General features: G+C 38.6%; 1 protein-coding gene across 2 annotated transcripts in view; it reads right to left on the bottom strand.

Moving 5' to 3' along the window:
* Positions 1–1,537: 1,537 nt before the first annotated feature.
* shroom4 (shroom family member 4) overlaps positions 1,538–20,537 on the bottom strand; it is a 48,767-nt gene continuing 29,767 nt past the window's right edge. The window contains exons 1-9 of one of the 2 annotated variants that reach the window (XM_079445266.1): positions 17,399–17,765; positions 15,492–15,650; positions 12,140–14,615; positions 10,420–10,478; positions 9,673–10,305; positions 8,047–8,676; positions 7,673–7,811; positions 3,854–4,126; positions 1,538–3,149 (exon numbers count right to left, since the gene is read on the bottom strand). In XM_079445266.1, the coding sequence (XP_079301392.1) occupies positions 2,862–3,149; positions 3,854–4,126; positions 7,673–7,811; positions 8,047–8,676; positions 9,673–10,305; positions 10,420–10,478; positions 12,140–14,615; positions 15,492–15,547 (4,554 nt within the window). In that variant the 5' untranslated portion in view covers positions 15,548–15,650; positions 17,399–17,765 and the 3' untranslated portion in view covers positions 1,538–2,861. Of the gene's footprint in view, positions 3,150–3,853; positions 4,127–7,672; positions 7,812–8,046; positions 8,677–9,672; positions 10,306–10,419; positions 10,479–12,139; positions 14,616–15,491; positions 15,651–17,398; positions 17,766–20,537 lie in introns of those variants that run through there. The other variant, XM_079445265.1, reaches the window with a different exon arrangement.

Raw genomic sequence — 20,537 nt, 5'->3', positions numbered from 1 at the left:
CATCTTTCTCCATCATGGCTGTTTTCTGTGGGAGTCACAGGAGTTGGACAGGATCCATCCAGCCGGACCAAGGACGGCAATTGAGATAAAGGCCATCACAAATACACTCTCCTAAAAGTGTGGGGGAAAGGGTGTATGAGAATACAATATTGCCAAAGAAATCATAATCATTGTGGATGCATTCAATATATCCGACTCCTGAACCAGTTTTAACCCTTACGAAAATTAACCATGGTTATCTCCCAAAGAAAACAAACGCAGTATAGTAATAGTTGAACCATGGTAACCACAAATTAACTATGGTTTTGCCAGACTAACCATAGTTTACCATGGTATTTATAGTAAAACTGTGGTTATGCAAATGGTAATCTATACGCCAAAAAACCATGGGAACTTTTAAATGAATCGGTTGAGCAGCTTCACAAAGCGGATTCGTTCACGCGGCGGATTGAATCAAGTATAGGTCTCTGCAGCAAAGTAATGGGAGTTACCAGATCGGGGCGTTTTTAGACCATGTGTCCTGATTGGCTGACGTCATAGTGATGGTAGGTTTAGGGGTGGGGTTAGGTAAGGGGGATCATTTTGTTTGTATGATTGAGAAACTCCCAGCAGTTTGAAAACACCCACAAATTCAGAAACGCCCTCTTTTACTCTGCAGAGACCTCAATCTCGATTGAATCCAAGCACCCTCATTTCAAACAGGAAACTCCCCAAACATTACAAAATACACTGGAAAAGACTTACGACAGTTTGAACGATGGACGTTTAATTTGAGATTTGGGGATTGAGAAAACGGCAAAAAAATAAAATTCTAAATTATGTGAATATTTAAAAAAATAAAAATTTAAAAACCAAAAACGCAACTTGAACACGTGTTAACCATTTACTAACGTTATTTAATTACGTACGAGATTTAAGCATTTTAAAACTGCTCAAAAGAACCGATTCTTGGAAATCACTCGGAATTTCCTGTCTTTCCTTCACTATCTGTTGAACTTACCACAGCGCCGACTCTGCTTTTTGCAGATGTAGAGGTAATGTAGAAACGCTGGGTTAAGACATTTCGCTTGGCTGTAAATCTTGTGCTTTTGAGTGCTCGTACAAAGCCAAACATCATGTAGCCTTTTGTAAACCAGCACGGAAGAAGTAAAAAATAGTAGACGCAATGGGTGCCCGTTTCATAAATACTTTTTCGTTTCCCGCCAAGAAGTTAATAAGCTCATCTTGGCACAGCCTTCTATCCAATCAACACCTTGTTAATTATTACATAATGTTGCACAAGCTATTAATCTATTAAATCACACCTCAAACATGAGAATGATTATTAATGTTAAATATTTGTGTTACAATCAATCAGTATGTTGATTTTTTTTGTTGTTGTTGTTTAATACATGATTAACTCCTTTGTCTATCGGTTTAAAGGCAATTGGCAAAATATTGTTTAAACAGTTTAGGAATAATGCCAAAGCACAGAGCACGTTTCAAACACAACATTCTAAAAAAAAAAAAAAATAGAAATGAAAAAAAAAAAACAGAATGAACTTGTAAAAACAAGGGCAAAACCCTGATAAGATAGTTTTTAATTGTACATGTTTTACATTGAATCTTTTCAATCAAAAAAAGAGGAAAATTATCAATAGACCAAAGTATTTCCTTTCATCTTCAGCGCTCTGCTGTTTACAATGTATGATACAACAAAATGAACAAGAGTAGGCTAGTTTATAGTTATTAAACTATCAATTTTAAACAAAGTTTAGCAAAAAAAAAAAAAAAAAAGCCAAAATAAGCACAAAGGCACATTTACCTTTTTGATCTGCAATTTCGAAACCAAATACATTAATTTCTTGTTCCTGTACAACCAGCCCTTCGAATACAAATCAACTTTATCTCTCATTCTTCATCTCAAGCTCCTTGCTTTGCAATAAAAAAAGACAAGACTTTCAAGGCAGTAAATGGTCAACGAAGCAGCATTCTCAAAAGTTGCCATGTTGTGAGATGATACATAAGGGTTAAACAGTGCATCTCATTTAACTAAAAACTCTTATTCAAAAACTTGACAATATAAGAGCTTTGGTAAAGCAAGGCTGATCTTTTCAAGACATTTATGCACGTCATTTCTCAAAACAGGCACAGCACATTTATGTTCTAACGTAGACACAAATTTTATCTTTGGCAATAATAATTATCTGAGAAAAGTGTAGCAAGTACTATAAGACATACGGAATATGAAAAGTAAATATAAATGGCCCCTTTTGAAAACACTGCAATAATACACCACAACATTTCGTTTAAGAAAAGTTCCAGTTATGACAGAATGAAACTTCTGTAACTTAAAGATGCACTTTAGCATCCACTATGTACATGTTTTCAATGATCATACAAATACATAACAAAACAATAACGTTTACCAAGCCAAAGAACGGAATGAAATTGAATACATGCACTGTGAGGCTGTAAATTATTAAAGCAATTTGACCTTAAAACCAGAATGAAAGATATATATATAGTGTGTATGAATATATATACACATAAATAAATAAATAGCAGTGCATGGACACTTCCCCTGCTGTATTCAATGAGAAATATATGCACGCATGCGTTCTTTGGCGGTGTCAGATGTTAACGGATTAAGCGCAAAAAAACTTTCCCATAAGGTTATTAGTGCAGCTGAAGTCCTAACAGACAACTTCAAGTAGTGATGTAGTGTTTTCGAATTGAACTGAACATTAGTCTATGATAGTTGTGCTTTTCTGTACTCAACTGTCATGTCAATGTAATGTTCTTTCTTTAAAACATATTGCAGTTCAAGGTTTTTTCAGTCCATCTCAAATCCCATTATGCACACACTCATTCAGCACTTTTCAGTATTGTCCATACCCCATCCCGACCCCCAGCCCCAGACCAAGGCTCTCTCGAAGTCCCCTGAGCTGCTCCTCGCCGAGCCTGATCTTGTCATCCAGTTGCCTCTGCTCTACCAGTAGGGCTGCTTTCATCTTTACAAAGTGACTGTAGTCACGCATCTGTTCTGGGGTCAGGCAACATTCCAGCACCTTCCCAACCGCCTGTTCACGCCGGTCCACATGCTCCTTGAGCTCCTGAGCCTCTCCCATCTGCACCAGCAGCTGCTTCTTCTTTTCCAGAAGTTGTTGCTATAACATGACAGAAAGAGCGAGAGAGACAGAGAGAATAAGAATAAAATGCTAAGCAAATCAAACATCCAGAAGGATAAAAACTCCAGGTCTAATTTAGTTGTATAGTGCTTTTCACAAAACATAATATCTATTGTTTAAAAGCCGCTTTACAGAAAAAAATATATGATGTTTATATCTTACTATCTTCATGCCTTATAGTCAAAATTTGCAGATTGGGTGACAATACAATTTACATTTTGCAAAGATACAAGCAATCAAGCAGTTGAGATTTGCTATATAATATACTTTATATCGGTATACGCAAGTATAGACCTTAGTCAGGGTAGCATCATATTTAATTTTTGACAGGAAACATGGCTGCGAGGGACAGAAGTACAGTGTGTTCAATAGATTGTACTGTTGTTTAACGACATACTGATTGTTCCACTGATGTAAACAAGAAAACTTTCAGCAGAAAAAAACTCCTTAGGACAGTTTTGAAAGTTGTGAGAACCTTCATACAGTGCATGCCATTACAAAGACAGTACGTCTATCTCTCACAGCCTCATTTTCATCCACGTTCAATTCAATATGGCATCTAACCTGATTAAGTTCTATACTGTATGTATGCAGATGAAGTTGGATGTATTATATATCCAAAGTTTAATATAACGCAGGATGATAATATAGTTTACATTTTGCAATTATATTTTTCTCCTCACCCTCTCGTGGTGGCCAGTTTCTGGGTCCACACAGTCCAAGGCACTTTCTACCCGGATCAGTCTCCCAGAAAGAGACAGCAGCAGGCTGATCACTTTGTCTAGGTCACCAATGAACATACGGTACTTGTCCACCTCGTTGGGCTTGCAGATAGCGAGCACCAGGCTCTCCACCTCCTCTCCCAACTGAGTGTTGGCACGAATATCCTCTTGCAGGCCCCTCTGTGCCTCACGCAGGACACCCAGCTTTTTACGAAGGCTCTCCATCAGCTGCTTCTGTAAGTGTAAACATTTACTATGAGAAGTAGCATATATACAGGTGCATCTAAAAAAAAATTAAAATTATATATATATATATATATATATATATATATATATATATATATATATATATAGATATAGAAAGTTCTTTAAAAAAAAAAAAAAACTTATTTCAAAAAGTGAAATTCATACATTTTAGATTCATTCTAAAGCACAGCTCATGAAAGTCAAAAATCCAGTATATCAAAACATTAGAATATTTACATTTGAGTTTCATTACATGACCATCCCTACAGTATAAATTCCAGGCATCTCTTGTTCTTTGAAACCACAATAATGGGGAAGACTGCTGACTTGGCAATGGTCCAGAAGACAAATCATTGACGCCCTCCACAAAGAGGATAAGTCACAGAGGGTCATTATTGAAAGGGGTGGCTGTTTACAGAGTGCTGTATCAAAGCATATTAAATGTAAAGTTGACTGGATTGAAGAAACTGGGTAGGAAAAGGTGCACAAGCAACAGGGATGACCGCAAGCTTGAGAATACTGTCAAGCAAAGTGGACTGAAGCTGGAGTCGGTGCATCAAGAGTCACCACGCTCAGACGTCTTCAGGAAAAGGGCTACCAAGCCACTTCTGAAACAGAAACAACGTCAGAAGCATCTCACCTGGGCTAAAGAGAAAAAGAACTGGACTGTTGCTCAGAGGTCCAAAGTCCTCTTTTCAGATAAAAGTAAATTTAGCATTTCATTTGGAAATCAAGGTCTGGAGGAAGATTGGAGAGGCACAGAATCCAAGCTGCTTGAAGTCCAGTGTGAAGTTTCTGAGGTCAGTGACGATTTGGGATGCCGTGATGTCTGCTGGTGTTGGTCCATTGTGTTTTATCAAGTTCAAGATTCAAGAGTTTTATTTGTCACATACACAATTATACAGAGTATAACCAGCAGTGAAATGTAGGTCAGGTCCGCTCCAAGAACAGTGCAATTATAAAGAATACAAATATTAAGAAGTACAAACATAAAATAAAGATAAGATAAAATAAGATAAGATAGGATAAAAAATATAAATATAAATGTGCAGGTCAGTATGTTGTTGACAAATAGTAATGAGAGGAATGTGCAAAAAATAATGTGCAAAAAGTTGTACAGGGTATTTGAATAGCAGCAATATGAGGTAGAGAAAAATTATGAATAGCTTATTGATATGATATTTGCATGGAGAAAAAATTATGAATAACTTATTGATATGGTGATATTACATGGAGTCAAGTGATATTATGACACAGAGCTAGAGTTTAGGAGCCTGATGGCCTGGGGGAAGAAGCTCCTCCTAAGTCTCTCAGTTTTTGCCATCAGGCTACGGAAGCGCTTACCAGATGGAAGCAAAGTGAATAGACAGTTACCAGGGTGATTAGAGTCCTTGAAGATTTTAACAGCTCTACTTTTGCAGCGTTTGAGGTAGATGTCCTGCAGAGAGGGGAGAGCAGACCCTGAGATGCGCTCAGCTAAGCGCACAACTCTCTGTAGTGCTTTGCAGTCCTGATTGGAGCTGTTTCCATACCACACTGAGATGCACTGAGTCAATACACTTTCTATGGTCCCTGAATAGAAAGTTTTCAGGATTGCTGGTGAGACCCTGAATTTCCTCAGCTGTCGCAGATGGTACAGTCTTTGCCTGGCTTTCTTAACCTGTGATTGGATGTGTGTAGTCCAAGTCAGGTTCTCGGAGATGTTTACGCCGAGGTACTTGAAGCTACTCACCCTCTCCACAGGGGTCCCGCTGATCCTGAGAGGAGAGTAGGGCTGCTGCTGTCTCTTCCTAAAGTCCATGATCAGTTCTTTAGTTTTCCCCACATTCAGTGAGAGACAGTTGTCCTGGCACCATGATGTGAGTCTCTCTACCTCATCCAAGTATGCGGTCTCATCGTTGTTGGAGATGAGGCCCAGAACCACAGTATCATCAGCGAATTTAACAATGGATGTGGAGGTGTGAGAGGACACGCAGTCATGCGTGTAGAGAGAGTAGAGCAGGGGACTCAGGACACAGCCCTGTGGGGCTCCTATGTTCAGAGTGATGGAGTTTGAGGTGAACTGGCCAACTTTCACCACTTGAGGTCTGCCGGTGAGGAAGTCTTGAATCCAGTCACAGAGTGAGGAGTTTAGGCCGAGGTCTGTGAGTTTAGATGCCAACTTGATGGGGACTATAGTGTTGAAAGCTGAGCTATAGTCAATGAATAGCAGCCTTACATAATTCCCATTGTTGCTGTCCAAGTGTGTGAGGGAAGAGTGGAGAACGTGAGAAATGGCATCGTCCGTGGATCTATTTTGGGCAAACTGAAGAGGGTCCAAAGTATCAGGGATGGAGGAGCAGATGTGGCTCTTTACAAGTCTCTCAAAAACCTTCATGACTATAGATGTGAGGGCAACTGGGCGATAGTCATTCAGGCAAGAGGGTTTATTGTTCTTTGGCACAGGGATAATAATGGATTTTTTTAATTCAAGTTCAAAGTAAATGCAGCCGTCTACCAGGAGATTTTGGAGCACTTTATGCTTCCATCTGCTGACAAGCTTTATGGAGATGCTGATTTCCTTTTCCAGCAGGACTTTAGCACCTGCCCACAGTGCCAAAATCACTTCCAAGTGGTTTGCTGACCATGATATTACTGTGCTTGATTGGCCAGCCAACATGCCTGACCTGAACCCCATAGAGAATCTATAGGATATTTTCAAGAGAAAGATGAGAAACAGGCGATCCAACAATACAGACGAGCTGAAGGCTCAATGGTGCCTCAGCAGAGCCACAGGCTGATCGCTTCCATGCCATTCCCCACTGATGCTGGAGTTTGTGCTAAAGGAGCCCCGAACAAGTACTGAGTGCATAAATGAACATAATTTAAAGAACTTGAACTTTTCTGTTTTGCAAATCCTTTTTTTGATTGATCTTAGGAAATATTCTAATATTTTGAGATGCTGGATTTTTTACTTTCATGAGCTATCAAATCATCAAAATTAAAACAAAAAAAACTTTTGAAATGTTCTACTTTACATGTAATGAATCTAGAATATATGAAAGTTTCACTTTTTGAAATGTTACAAAAAAAAGGAACTTTTTACGATTTTTTTAGATGCACCTGTATATACACATACACTACTGTTCAAAAAAATTTGGGGTCAGTAGTTTTAGTTTTTTAATATAAATTTAAGAAATTAATACATTTAATTCAGCAAGGACACATTAAATTGATCAAAAGTGACTGAAGACATTAATAATGTTGCCAATGATTTTTATTTTAAAGAAATGCCGTTCTTTTCAACTTTCTATCATCAAAGAATCCTGAAAAAAATGTATCACGGTTTCTACAAAAATATTAAGCAGCACAACAATTTTTAACATTAATATTACGTGAGCACGAAATCAGCATATCAGAATGGTTTCTGAAAGATCATGTGACACTGAAGACTGGTGTAACGGCTGCTGAAAATTCAGCCGTCACCATTATTCCATCATAGGAATAAATTACAAAGCATGAAATAAGTGAGCCATATATTTCTGAATCTTTCACCTTATAATTGAGTTCTTCCTCCTCCTCTTTCCTCTCTGAGATCTCTCGAAACCTGGCAAGAAGTTGCAGGTTGTCAGCTGACATGTCATAACAGGCTGATCGTGAAACTTGTACTGTGGATGTTCCCAGTCTAGAGGGCCTAGGGAAGAGTCATGGATCATTCAGAAGCAAAATAATGAAGATGGAGGCACTGTTACAATCTTTCTGATAGAATAATAGAATACACTGACAATTCATGTAGAATTTATTTTGAAACAAGTTTCACTCAAAAAAGTGCAAATAAAAAATAATTACAAAGAAACAGCAAGTAACACATTGCTTAAAGCATAACATTTTGAAGAAAGAAGGGCTGAAACAGTATTATATTGGTGTACCTCTCTAGTGTTCCTCCGCTGATTGGGTGGCCTCCTCTCCAGCTCTCTCCACCCACCTCTTTATTTACACTGTGTGGAAATAACTCTCCCATCAGCTCTTTCCTAGATAAACCATAATCATCCTCTAGAATGGAGTCCACCAAAGCGGCCCTCGGCCCTCTAATATTTCTCGCTGATGGAGCCCCTTCCTCAGGCATGTTGTCAATGTCTGTCTCCAGCACTATAACTGGTCGAGCAAAACCCTGCATCTCCATCCTGTCCTCTCCTTCCCTCCTGTCAATTTCTCCTAACGGCTCATTCTCACTGATCTCATCTATGTCTGTCTCCAGGGGCTGGTTTCCATCTTCAATACTGCTGGGACTGCGGGAGGAAATAAGTTGGTTTTTGTAAACTGTTCCAGGGAAGCCTGCTCGATGATGCTGCAAGTGGTAGTTGTTCATGGAGAAGTAGGATTCGGGACACAAGGGTCCAGCTGACAAACTGTTTTCTGGGACTTCATGAGACCTGGTAGTGCCCTGTGGATGGTAGTGAGGACCGGACCGGTCCCACTCAGCTCGATGCTCAGAAAAGATGGGCTTCACCAGTGTGACTCTTGGCTCATCTGACACTGTAGCTTTGTGGACAGGTATTCTAAAATAGGGCAGACACGAAGGTTATTTATTCAAAAGTACATTAAAAATGTAATTTATTCATTACCATTCAAAAGTTCAGGGTCAGTGAGATTTTTTTTTATTTTATTAAGTAAGGATGCATGAAATTGACCAAAGGAACAGTAAAGACATTTATGATGTTACAACTCTATTTAAAATAAATGCTGTTCTTTTGAACTTTCTATTCATCCAAAAATCCTGAAAATATTTATAACAAAAATATTTAGCAGCATAACTATTTAAAACACTGATAATAATAAGAAATGTTTCTTGAGGATCATGTCACAATGTAGACTGACATTGAGTAATGGCTGCTAAAATTCAGCTTAGTCATCACAAAAAAAAGAAAAAACATTTGAAAATATATTAAAATAATAAAATGGTTCTTTAAAATCATAATAATATTTCACAATATTACTGTTTTTACTGCATTTTTAATCAATTAAATACAGCCTTGGTGAGCAGTACAGACAAACAAATTTTGAAACATTTAAATTAAAATTCATTTTAATATTTTTTGCCATTAAGTGGAAAAAATTCAGGATAAAAGTGTCCTGATATCATAATGAAGTATGAAGTATCAGTGTCCTTATATTATACTGAAAAAAAGAAATATCTTGGAAAGAAACCTTTAGTAGTTTGGCATAATCATTTATTATTATTTTATTTTTTTTAGAAACTGGTTAATACTATTCAAAAAACTATGTATTGTGGTCTAATCACCATGCTGTAAAAATACTTTTTTACCTTAAAATATATTAATAAACCTTTTGTAAAAACATGGAGATGTGTTCTCTCGTGTATTCAAAGTATAAAGTTCATTTGTTTTTATTTAATGGTTTCATCACTCAAGATTTTTGAGTCATTAAATCTAAAAATTTCTTGAAAATGGTTAGCTAAAACCATATGAAATTAATAGGAATGCCATGAATAAGTCTTATATGTCATGCGTGTGGGGTTGAAGAGTATGTTTTACCTTGTGTGTGGTCCAGGCTGTGGCAAAGGTTGATGAAGTTCTCTCCTTATGTCTCTCTCTCTTGGGGGCAGGGCTACAGGTTTAAAGGCCCGACGTGTAAAAGCAGGGCTGGGGGGAGCCACCGAGTACTCTTGACTGCAGCAGTGATGGCTCTCTGAAACCTCCCTCGGAGGCAGACTATAGGAGCGCTGACGTGTCATTTCAGACACACTGGGGGGCTGGGATGTGCACGGCTGTAGTCGAGGTGGAGAGGAAGAGGGAGAGTTAAAGAGTAGAGGGGAGGAGAAGAGGTTATGGTGAGATGCCCGTCTCTTGTGGAACTGATCCCATTTTGGGGGCGGTGGACGAGGAGGCGGAGGCCCTTTTTTCTTCTTTACTTCACCAACACATACTCCATTCTCATCCAGGTCACTAAGAGTGGACGCACGCATTCTGCTCGGTGTGACATTGGTGTGATTATGAAAATTTTGTGTGTCCACACGAATGTCATTTTCTGACATAGCACGGTTTCTAAGGGGTGAAAAAAGATGCTCCTCAGTGCGGACACCTGTCATATTGCCACTTTCACCCATGAAGTTAGGAACAGCAGCACCCTCTCCTGTTTTGGAGTCTCTCCTACACCTTGAGGAATCTCTGTGGAATAAGAAATGTTATGCTATACTTCTTATAAGTAATGGCTTGTTAATAGCCATACGCAAATGAGTAAAACACAATAGCGCAATAGCAGTAAGTAAACAGAAATCTTACCTCTCTGTTAAACTGAAATTTCGGTTTAGTTTTTTTGCTTGTTCCTGCACAGGGTGGGCCTGTAAGATGTGTTTGCAATACATTTACATATAAAATAAATTAAGCAATAAATAAAATATAATTAGAATAAAATTAACAGAATAAAATTGTGTTTTACATTTTTACCAAAACCTACTACTAAAAAAAAATTTAAAATAAAGGCAACAAGGTAAACAGATAACACTATACTGGTGATTTATGTAACTACATTTTCACCTGTCTACTAAACTGTTATTTAGCATAGATCACATCTGAAACAACCTACTGTAGGTGATCTTAAAAACCCTGGCATTTAAATGCCTCGACTGTTGTTAACTGCAACAGTTAACTGCTGTTGTGCCAACCATCTATAACCCAGATTTTTTAAAGCACACCATGAGCAAAATATCTGATAACTGCCAAAACAATCGATACCGTTCAAAACATTCTGCTCTGAGAACTGTAAGGGGAGTCAGTACAGTGAATAGTATCTCTGATTCTCATCCAATGGACATGGGCTTAATTCCACTATTAAATTCCCTCCTGAATTCACCTGAATATGCCCTCAAGGATTAAAAAAAAAAGGTCTAAAAGATCTAAATACACAGAAGAACTAAAAATGGCTCAGAGATCAGTTAGATTATCAATTCATGATTTAAGTTGAAACTCTTAAAACCAAATTAAAATGAAAAACCAAAGGACATGTATTCAGACTAGTGATTGTTAAGTTAGAATACATATTCTTCCTGTTGTATTAAAGCCAATTCATGGTTTTTATGCAGTTTTGACCAAAATTTGGTCTTTTGGGACTCTGAGGAAGCCCAATTTTAAGATATCCTGCATGAATGCTAATATTAAAATAAGTCTGCACGAAAGACTCAAAACAACTGTCTCATTCCCATCTACATGGCACTATACCAAAAACAGCTCAAGTAGAGAATAAACAGTTTCATCCTTCATCCAATTCAAAATTATTTTTACTGAAATCAAAAGTGGTTCAATGACTTTACAAAATGTGTTTGTAAGGACTCTTTAGTTTCTAAGAAACTAGAACTGTAAACAACCACAATAAAGAAAGGAAATCACACCCTCTTCTATATAACCAAGCAGCAATGTTTGATTTCCATCTGTATTCATGCTCAAGCTATTCATTATAAGCGAATGTACAGGCTATTCATTATGAATTTATGAGGTTGTTATTTGACAGTGAACTGCAGGAGGAAAGCTCTTACTTGCATAAATAATTTAATAACAATGTCTCCATTTTGCAAAGATATATATAGTGCATACTATGACATTTGCATCAATAAGGTATTCCCCCAGTAATTGCTGTGTGGCTAATATCTGTTATATTTTCTTTCAATAATCACTTGACTAAATACATACAGCTACCGACATAATGACATAATGTTTTTGCCCCAAACATGATTCAGCAGATCCCTTGGGGGTCCATGAAGTTACTGTCTGCTGGACAATACACTGGCACACTTAACCCAGGACATGGTAGAGTATGTAAAAGCAGGTAAATAGCAAAACTACGTCAGCGCTAATTTAGTATATTGTAATAATGTTTGTTATAGTGGTACTCGGAAAATCTGGAATTTTTATATTAGTGGTTCCCTGGGTTGACTGAGAGCCTGGATCAGAAAAGCTTCACAACCCTTGTTTTAGACAATGGACAATGCTAAATTCCTAATCTTACCTCAGCTGGGGTGTAGCTCCTGGCCTTGTAGGGTGGATTCACGTGGTAGTCATCAAACTGATTGAGCTGGGTGGTGACTGGGTGGAACGCTGAGCAAGGCTTTTGGATGTTGGTGGTAGTGTTGCTATTGAAATGCTCAGAGGACTGCAGAGAGGAAGGAACCTGAGGACTGGGCGGCTGTTTCCGACAGGCGTCGTGAGATAAAGACTGAGGAACCATGTCACCGCTCATATTGTGTTCAGAACGAACAGTTTCTGTCCTTGATTCCCTTTCTTGTTCTCTCTGCAGCAGTCTTTGCCTCTCCTCCCAGTCTTTTACCCTTTGTTGCTCTTTTTCCCTCTCTTTCCTTAATCTTTCCTTCTCCCTCTCTTGTTCTCCAAGTTTCTCTTGCTCCTTGACTCTCTCTTGCTCTCTTTCTTTCTCCTGCTCTCTCTCTATCAGCCGCTCCCTCAAAATTTCTTGTTCTTTTTGGGTACCCATAAACTGTCTTCCAGTGTCCAGTGAATTGACGTAGGGCACATCTTGATACGAAAACCTCCTCCGGCCCAGGTTAGTGGCCATTTCAAGAGGTTCAGGTGAGGATGGATGGTTTGGTCTACTCGGCTTCTCTAGTCTGTGATTTCGACTTGTCAGGCTTGACAAGTTTGTTACAGACTGACTCAACTTTCTGCTAGTCTCTTCAAAAAACTTCCTGCGGTCTGCAAAGGGAGGGATATCACACTCGTCTGATCGACCTAAGCGACTACCAGAGGAACCTGCCCTCCCTCTTATTGATCCCATTTTCCCAGACCACATCTGTCCAGTAGCCTCATTTCTCTTACTCTCAGAGGGCTCAGTTTCCGGTCGAAGTTTGTATTCTGGTGTCCAGCGCCATCTTCGTGGTTTACCTGCAGGTGCAATCTCCTCCACCACATGCACACACACTTGTCTGTCATTTTGAGGGATCTGGGTTTGGGTCTGAGATGTCTGGAAGCACACAGCCCTGGTTCTGGAATGTTCCTCAACTTGGGTTGTATCTTGTTGAGGTGTCTGTTCGGATATTTGGGTAGTCGAAGGACTGGTAAGAGGACTTGAGAAGGTTTGGGGTCTGGGTTGACGGTGCTCTGGAGGAGCTACTGCCTCCATGTTGAGATCTGCAACCTCTTCTTCTACAGTCTCCTCACCACAAGGGTTTCTACTCTTCTGCAGCTGGGCCTTCTTCCTCTGGATCTCATTTCTGAGGTTTGTGGCAAAACGCTCACTTCTACGACGTGACTTGGAGCTACGGAACTGACGTTTCTGCGACTGTTTTGTGATGCTACCATCATCTACCCTCACTTCTCGCCCATTCTCATTCAGGTGAGTGTCCACACACACGATAGCACCTACAGACCCAAAGGTCTTCTCACTGGTCTGAGAGCTAGCAGTGGAGAAACCATTCTCTATGGGATTTCCAGAGATATTACTGGGCTGCCCCCAGAGATTCTGTCCAGAATCTAGATGATCCTCTTCTAACCTGGGATCCTCAAGTTCGGAAGTTGCCACTGAACCAGGTGTGGAACATCTACTTGCTCCCCACTTGGCCTGGGCCGTATTTGGACTAGTATCACTCAGATAAAGGGGAGACTGTAACCACTGACAAGTTGGAGATGCACGATTATCACTTTTGTCACCAGTAAAATCCATCATATGCAGCTGAGAAGCTAGAAGTTTCTCAGGTGCACTGTGTCTGTGCATTACTGACTGGATATTACGTTCTGGTTGGGCATCAAAGTTCTCATCCCTATTCCTTTGTGAAACATTCCTTTGTGTAGATGCCACCAAAGATTCTGAATAGCTCTCCAAGTGTTTTTTCTCACGGTCAGTTGCCTTGCTATCTCCTTCAGAGTCTGTCTTAGAGTTGAAGGTGTAATAAGGTTCAATAGTGCATCCTTTACGTTCTTCCTCATTGTCTTGTGTTCCATTCAAATAAACACTGGCTACACTTGGGATGCCTACAGGAGCAGACACACAGCGTTTATCTGTTGGTTGGCCTCTAGTAGCCCTAAAACTACCCTTCCTCATGGGTGGCTGCGGTGGTGCACAGTGTTCCTCCTCACAGCTATAGGACGATGGTCGGACTTTAGCCTCAGATCTGTCAGACAGTATCTTGGAGTGTCCACGCTCTTCCTGCTGGTTTCCATGGCCATTGGGGGCACAATGTTGGCCTCCATCTGGATACCCGCAGGAAGAACCAAAACCCTGGAGAAGACTGTCCATAGAGTTGGTATCCTCAGGCTTGACGGGGACAGTGTAATCGGATGTGTTTGAGCTGGCAGAGAATGAGCTGTAAGCAGAGTCACGTTTGTTGTTGAAGATAACAGGATCAATGGGAGAGAGCTGACTGTCATAGTAACCCTGGTTAGGAGGATTCTCCAGACTCTCCATACTTCCTATTGAGCTACTGCGGTCTGTGCTGTAGTGCCTGGAGATATGGGCCCACTGCATGGACAGCTCACTGCACATCGAAACAAAAGTGAACCAAGTTAGACGATGTGACAATCAACATAAGGATTTCAAAGATTGCTTACAAATTTCAGTATCAAAATATGAAGTACTGTTTCGAAATTTGCATTTGGCTTGCAAAAGCTTCAGTCTACAAAGTGTCTCTCGCCACACAATGCAAGATGGCATTGATTTCAAGGAAGTATTCAGTTCAATAAAAAAAACTAAACATAACTAAATTCAATAAAAAACTAAAAGAACTAAAAACACTGTAGTCCTATTGTAAGCCTCATTTTTCATCAGTTAAAATAAAAATACCTTAGCATAAATAAAAAAACAAACCTGTATGTGCTAACTTTTATGACTATTTTATTTTAAATTGTTTATCATATAGTCCTTTTCATTTTGTGTTACAGGTGTTGCGATTAGGTTTCACAGTTTCAGCAGAAAGACACTGAAGAACAAGTCCCCCAAAAACAAACATTAAATGTTGAAGTTGAAAGTTAAAGATTAGATGCTATGTTTTGTACTACAGGTTTGCTTGTGTGTTTTTGGTCACTTTGCTGGTGATCTGTGAAGAATGTCTGAGTCATACTCCTGAAAATAGTGGTGGCATCCGGTGAGCCACATGCTGACATAAGACATGAGATCACCAGCTTGCTCTCTGATTGTTGTCCTTGTGAAATGTCCTGGAAGCAAAATTCCCTAATTCAACAATGAGATCTCTCTCTCTCGTGCAAACACAAAGATCTGTTAAAGCTATTAGTATCATGTACATGTTGTAAATTATATCTATATCAATTTAAACCACTGAAATGCTAAAAAGAAATGAATCATCATATAGAATAAGGTACGTTTCCATCATCTGTATGACGATTATTATACCAACCTATTGTCACCTCCAGAGTTCCAAGGTACACTGAGAGGTGTGAAGTGGAGCTGCATAGCCGGGGGGCCATCTGAGGGGTCACCAGTGCCCGTAGTGCAGGGTGCATCTGACAGCTTCGCCAGGTGCCAAGAGTGGGGACGGATCACTGGCACACACCGCCTGCTCGAAGAACAGAGAAATAAGCGAACATGAAGTCATAACATCACCTTAATATTCCCAAAAACCAATTACTGACAAAAATAAAACCACAATCAGGAAACCACAGCATTCAAGAGTGAGGAAAAGACGCTATACTCCAAAGCAATGTCAGTCTTGACAAACACATAGGAATCAAGGGAAATATGTTTGGCTTCGACATCTGGAACTCTTTCATACTTGCCATCCACTAGACTCTGAAACGGCTGATTGAGGTTCATTCTAATGCATCTACAGCAAAATAATGGCCAATTAATTTATAAAATAACAGTGTTAAATGGAACAAGGCCCAGATTCCAGGTACATCCCATCATTCCCACTGACAGGAGTACAGAATTCCCAAACATTCCAGATGGCAATAAAGATCCAGAGGGAACAATGGTTTTTAAGGGCTTATTACTTAACTAATAATAATTTAGTTTAATAATAATAATAATAATAATAATGTTATTCCATAAGAGGCTAGATAAGAAAAGCAGCAAGTGAGAAAGATCCAAAAATGCAATATAGAAGGAATAACAATCTCTTGTTGTCATTATACACTATCATTCAAACGTTTAGGGTCAGTTAGATTTTTTTCATGTTTTCGAAAGAAGTCTCTTATGCTCACCAAGGATTCATTTTTTTTAAAATCAAAAATACAGTAAAATATTTTTTACAATTTAAAATAACTTTTTATTGCAATATATTTTTATTATGCAATTTATTCCCGTGATGTCAAATTACTCATACAGTCTTACAGAAGTCCTTCGTAAATCATTTGGAGCTCAAGAAACATTTTTATGTGCCATTTAATATTTTTTGTGGAAACCACAGGATTCTTTTTCTGAATAGAAAGCTTAGAATCTCAGCATGTATTTGATCAATTTAATGTGTCCCTTCAGAATAAAAGTATTCTTTCAAAATCTTACTGACACCAAACTTTTCAAAACACTTCTAAAACAAACAGCAATATCAATACTGACTTAATTTAGGTTATTGTAAACAAGCAGAAGAATATTTATTGTAATTGAACAAATTAATACATATTAAAGAGTTTAAAACACCAACGTTATTGCCACACGTGACATTTAGTAAACAGGCTTAAAAAAAAATAAAGGAAAAACATCAACACAGAGGCACGTCAGAGTCAAAATATGCCTCTTTTCATAATCATCTCTTTCATTTCACCCACAAACAATAAATGTAATTAATATTTCATTCTAATCACTTTTGCAATCTCAGGAAATTCGAGATTTCTCATGACAGCTCATAACTATCGTCATCCTCATCCAATAAAACTTACAATCTAATCAAAAACATTAAACCTAACACCAAGCTGATCTGAGGCTCCATAAGTACAGCTAAAGGCAAAAGTAAAAACAACACAAATGTACAGGCAAAAGTAAAAACAAAAAAATAGTAACTTCATGTAAAAATTCAGTTATGACTGAAATCTGGTCTATTAGAATATGATCTGTCCTCAGAGTTTTGACTCAACTATGCTCAGATTTATAAAAAATAATGTGTAAAATTACCAAAGCAATCAAAGTTTTAAAAAACAAAAAAACACTGAAGCAATTTTCCCCAGCTTGAGATGTTACTGCATTTTGCCTTAGCACGGCAGTGCAGTTCCAGTGAAATTCACTTAACAGAAACCAGGCTGAAACTACTGCTGGTTTGACCTCCACTTAAGGTTTTCTGCACAGTACGAAATGTCTTGAGATACTCACAACACTTTAGACAACTCCAGATGTTCTCAAAGTAAGAGAAATATTCTGAGATGAATCCAATCCAAGACTGTTCAGCTTGAGGTTCAAGGTGAAGTTCAGATCTAAACCGTCAGTAGACGCTTCGAGTCAAAGGACAGCCCTGAGGTCTGCTGTATCTGCTGTGAGTGGTCAGTCTTTATCAGGACCCTAACAGCTTCAACGCTCACGAGTGAAGGTTGGTGGTCATTTAGCTGTAATGAGGCAGCCTGAGGCTCTGACCAGATTCCTAGTCCAGGAAAAAATTAACAGACAAACACTCCCCCCAACTTCCCTTCTCAAACAGCAGCTCTCTCTCTCTCTCTCTCTCTCAATATTTCAAGTCACAACTGAAGACAAAATATTCAGTCCACTAAACGACATATTCTCTCTCTCTCTCTCACACACACACACACACACACTCCCTCGCTCTAATGACATTAGGGGAAGAGGAAGCGGTGCTCAGACGAAGAGGAAACTATGTTTGGGGGAGATAAAGCGGCAAGCCATTGCTAAAATAATGCCTAGCATTCTCTCCTATTATTGTTTGAATGGGGGGGAAAATGTGAGGGCCGCTTCCTGTCTCCCTGGGAGAGCAGTCCATTTCGGCCAGTAGCGGTGAGAGAGTGAGGGGGGTGGAGAGTGAGAAAGAGCAGAGAAGGATATACTGTATGTGAAAAAAAAAAAAAAAAAAAAAAGGAAACAAATTGGTTGAATAAGACGAAATGATTTAAACGGTGCATTGTCGTTGGGGCATGAGGCCAGGTACATGTATTGTTGCTCTTTCTTCAATAGGGAAGAAAGCACATCAATGCAGAGCACATCTGAGAGGCAACAGTGTGTGCGTTTTGTTATTCCAGCAACTGAGAGAGAGAGAGAGAGAGAGAGAGAGAGAGAGAGAGAGAGAGAGAGAATAAAATTAAATTGAACTCATATCAGCTGTGCTTAATAAACAACTTTCCTGCTCTAATCAGAATGGCTGATGAAAGTCAGAATGGGGTCAGTCTGATTAACAACTACAACACTAACAATACAAGAAAACCCAACAATTATGTGTAGGACAAATTACAATGTCACACAACCGCCCACTAATGGGTTCTTCAGTTGAAACGGTTAACCTGGTCATTCTTAAAGGGACAGTTTACCCACAAATGAAAATTCTGTGGTCCTTTATTCACCTTTGTGTCATTTAAAATGTTCTTCATTTGGACACGGAAGTAGATATTTTGAATAATGTTGGTAACTAAACAGTTTTGGTGCCCATAGACTTCCATTGTAATATTTCTATTGAGTATTCAGATTTTGTGAAAAAAAAAAAAATTTTTATGAGGTTAGAAACATTGAATGGACAAACACAGTGAATGATGAGCACACAACAGGTTTCAATAACAGGTCTGTTGTCCATCTGTGGAAATGCTGGTATGTAACTGTAGCATAAATTAATTAACTGAAATATGGAGTGTGTACTGTATATGGAGGTCTAAACTGTGACGAGATGATTCACTACAGGATGCCCTTCTGCTACACACTCAAAAAGGTATGTACTTTTTTTATCACAAAAAGAGAACATACTGTTAGGCCATACTACAAGTAGGCAAATTGGGACACAGCCTTTTACACCGCAAATTTGACGTTAGTGCACAAGTGTGTGGAACATTAACTCTGGATTTAAAAAGCCATTAAGTGACACCATTTTAAAATCATTATGGGTGCAGAGTTTCTGTTTTGCTAGCATGTTAAATTTACGTTGAAATTCTTTGAAGTAACTGATATCGCGACTGGTAGCAGATAAGGGTGGCTAAACCACAAAATGATAATATCTTGAGGTGTGAGGTCACTGGTTATTGTGCGAAACATTGGTGACACACACAAGTCAGTAGTACTGCATGCTGTGCTCTGGTCAAAGATCCTTCTGCTCTTCTGTTTTTTCACACCAAAACTGTAAAAAAAAAAAATGCAACTGCATTTTTTTTCCAGTTTACTTAACCTTTTGAGTCTCAATACTGAGAAACGCAGTTTTCTTAAAACTACATAAAAACCTTGTCAGACCAACAGAATTGTCCAAAACTAGTCAAACACAGTCTGAACAAAGAATTTCATAATGCTTAAATGTTAAGGCTTTATACGTTAGCATGCATTGCAGCATAAATATATCATTCAGTTAAATAATATAGAATTTATATAGGATTATTGTTTTGCTGTTTGCTGACTTCATGCCTTATTTTTTTTATTTTCTCAACTATTTATTTTTTTGCTGTGAACACCTCCTCTCTGTCTTACTGTAAGGGATGCATAACATGCCATGTCCATATCTAATTAGTCAATTATTCAAAAATAATAGCCTACACTGATCAAGAATATAGAGATTTGTACAGATTGTAATGCAAAGATATAATAAAAACTAAATCATATTATTCTCTGTCATTTCAATTTCTTTGTGCTAACAAAGTACAAAATTGTTTCAAAGTACTGGTGTTACTATGTATTTTTAAACCTTGTACCATGTTTCAAACATATGTATGTCCCTAAATCAAAATGCACCTTTCACCTTAAATTAGCTATTAATTTGAATCCTATAAAATTATATGCAACGAGGTCATTCTGTAAAATAATAATAAAATAAAAAAATATATAAAATCAAATAAAATATGCACACACCCCTCTCCGCTTTCAATCCATGCAATCAGCATCGTTTGTTCTCTGGTTACCCGCTTCCCGAAAACAGCGAGCGAGACGCAAAGGCTGCATTCCATGTAATCACCCAGGCTTTCACCAATACGGCCACAACGAAAAAGCCAGTCCAGGAAGGGAGCAGTCATGAGCTAGGCTCTCCAGCACAATAGCTTGTTTGTTGTTTTGGATTCTCTTGCACTTCGATCTTAAAGTACATTTTAAGGGGAAAGAATGCATGTAAAAATCAGCCACATCAAACCCTTCCTAACTATTTTGATAGAAAAACATAGTAGTGAGATGTTCCAGGTCATGACCCCGGTGCCCTATTAATCACAAGAGCATAAATTGAATGAATAAAAGTAAGTCTGTCGACTCAGTCTTAACAAAAAATTCAACAACAGATGTTAAAACAGATGCACAGCAGTTCACAAGGCTTCACAGTTTACACCAA

This window comes from Barbus barbus (assembly GCF_936440315.1).
Source record: "Barbus barbus genome assembly, chromosome: 2".
Classification (NCBI taxonomy): domain Eukaryota; kingdom Metazoa; phylum Chordata; class Actinopteri; order Cypriniformes; family Cyprinidae; genus Barbus; species Barbus barbus.
Note: the sequence above shows the minus strand (reverse complement) of the source record. Positions and strands in the feature narration are given on the sequence as shown.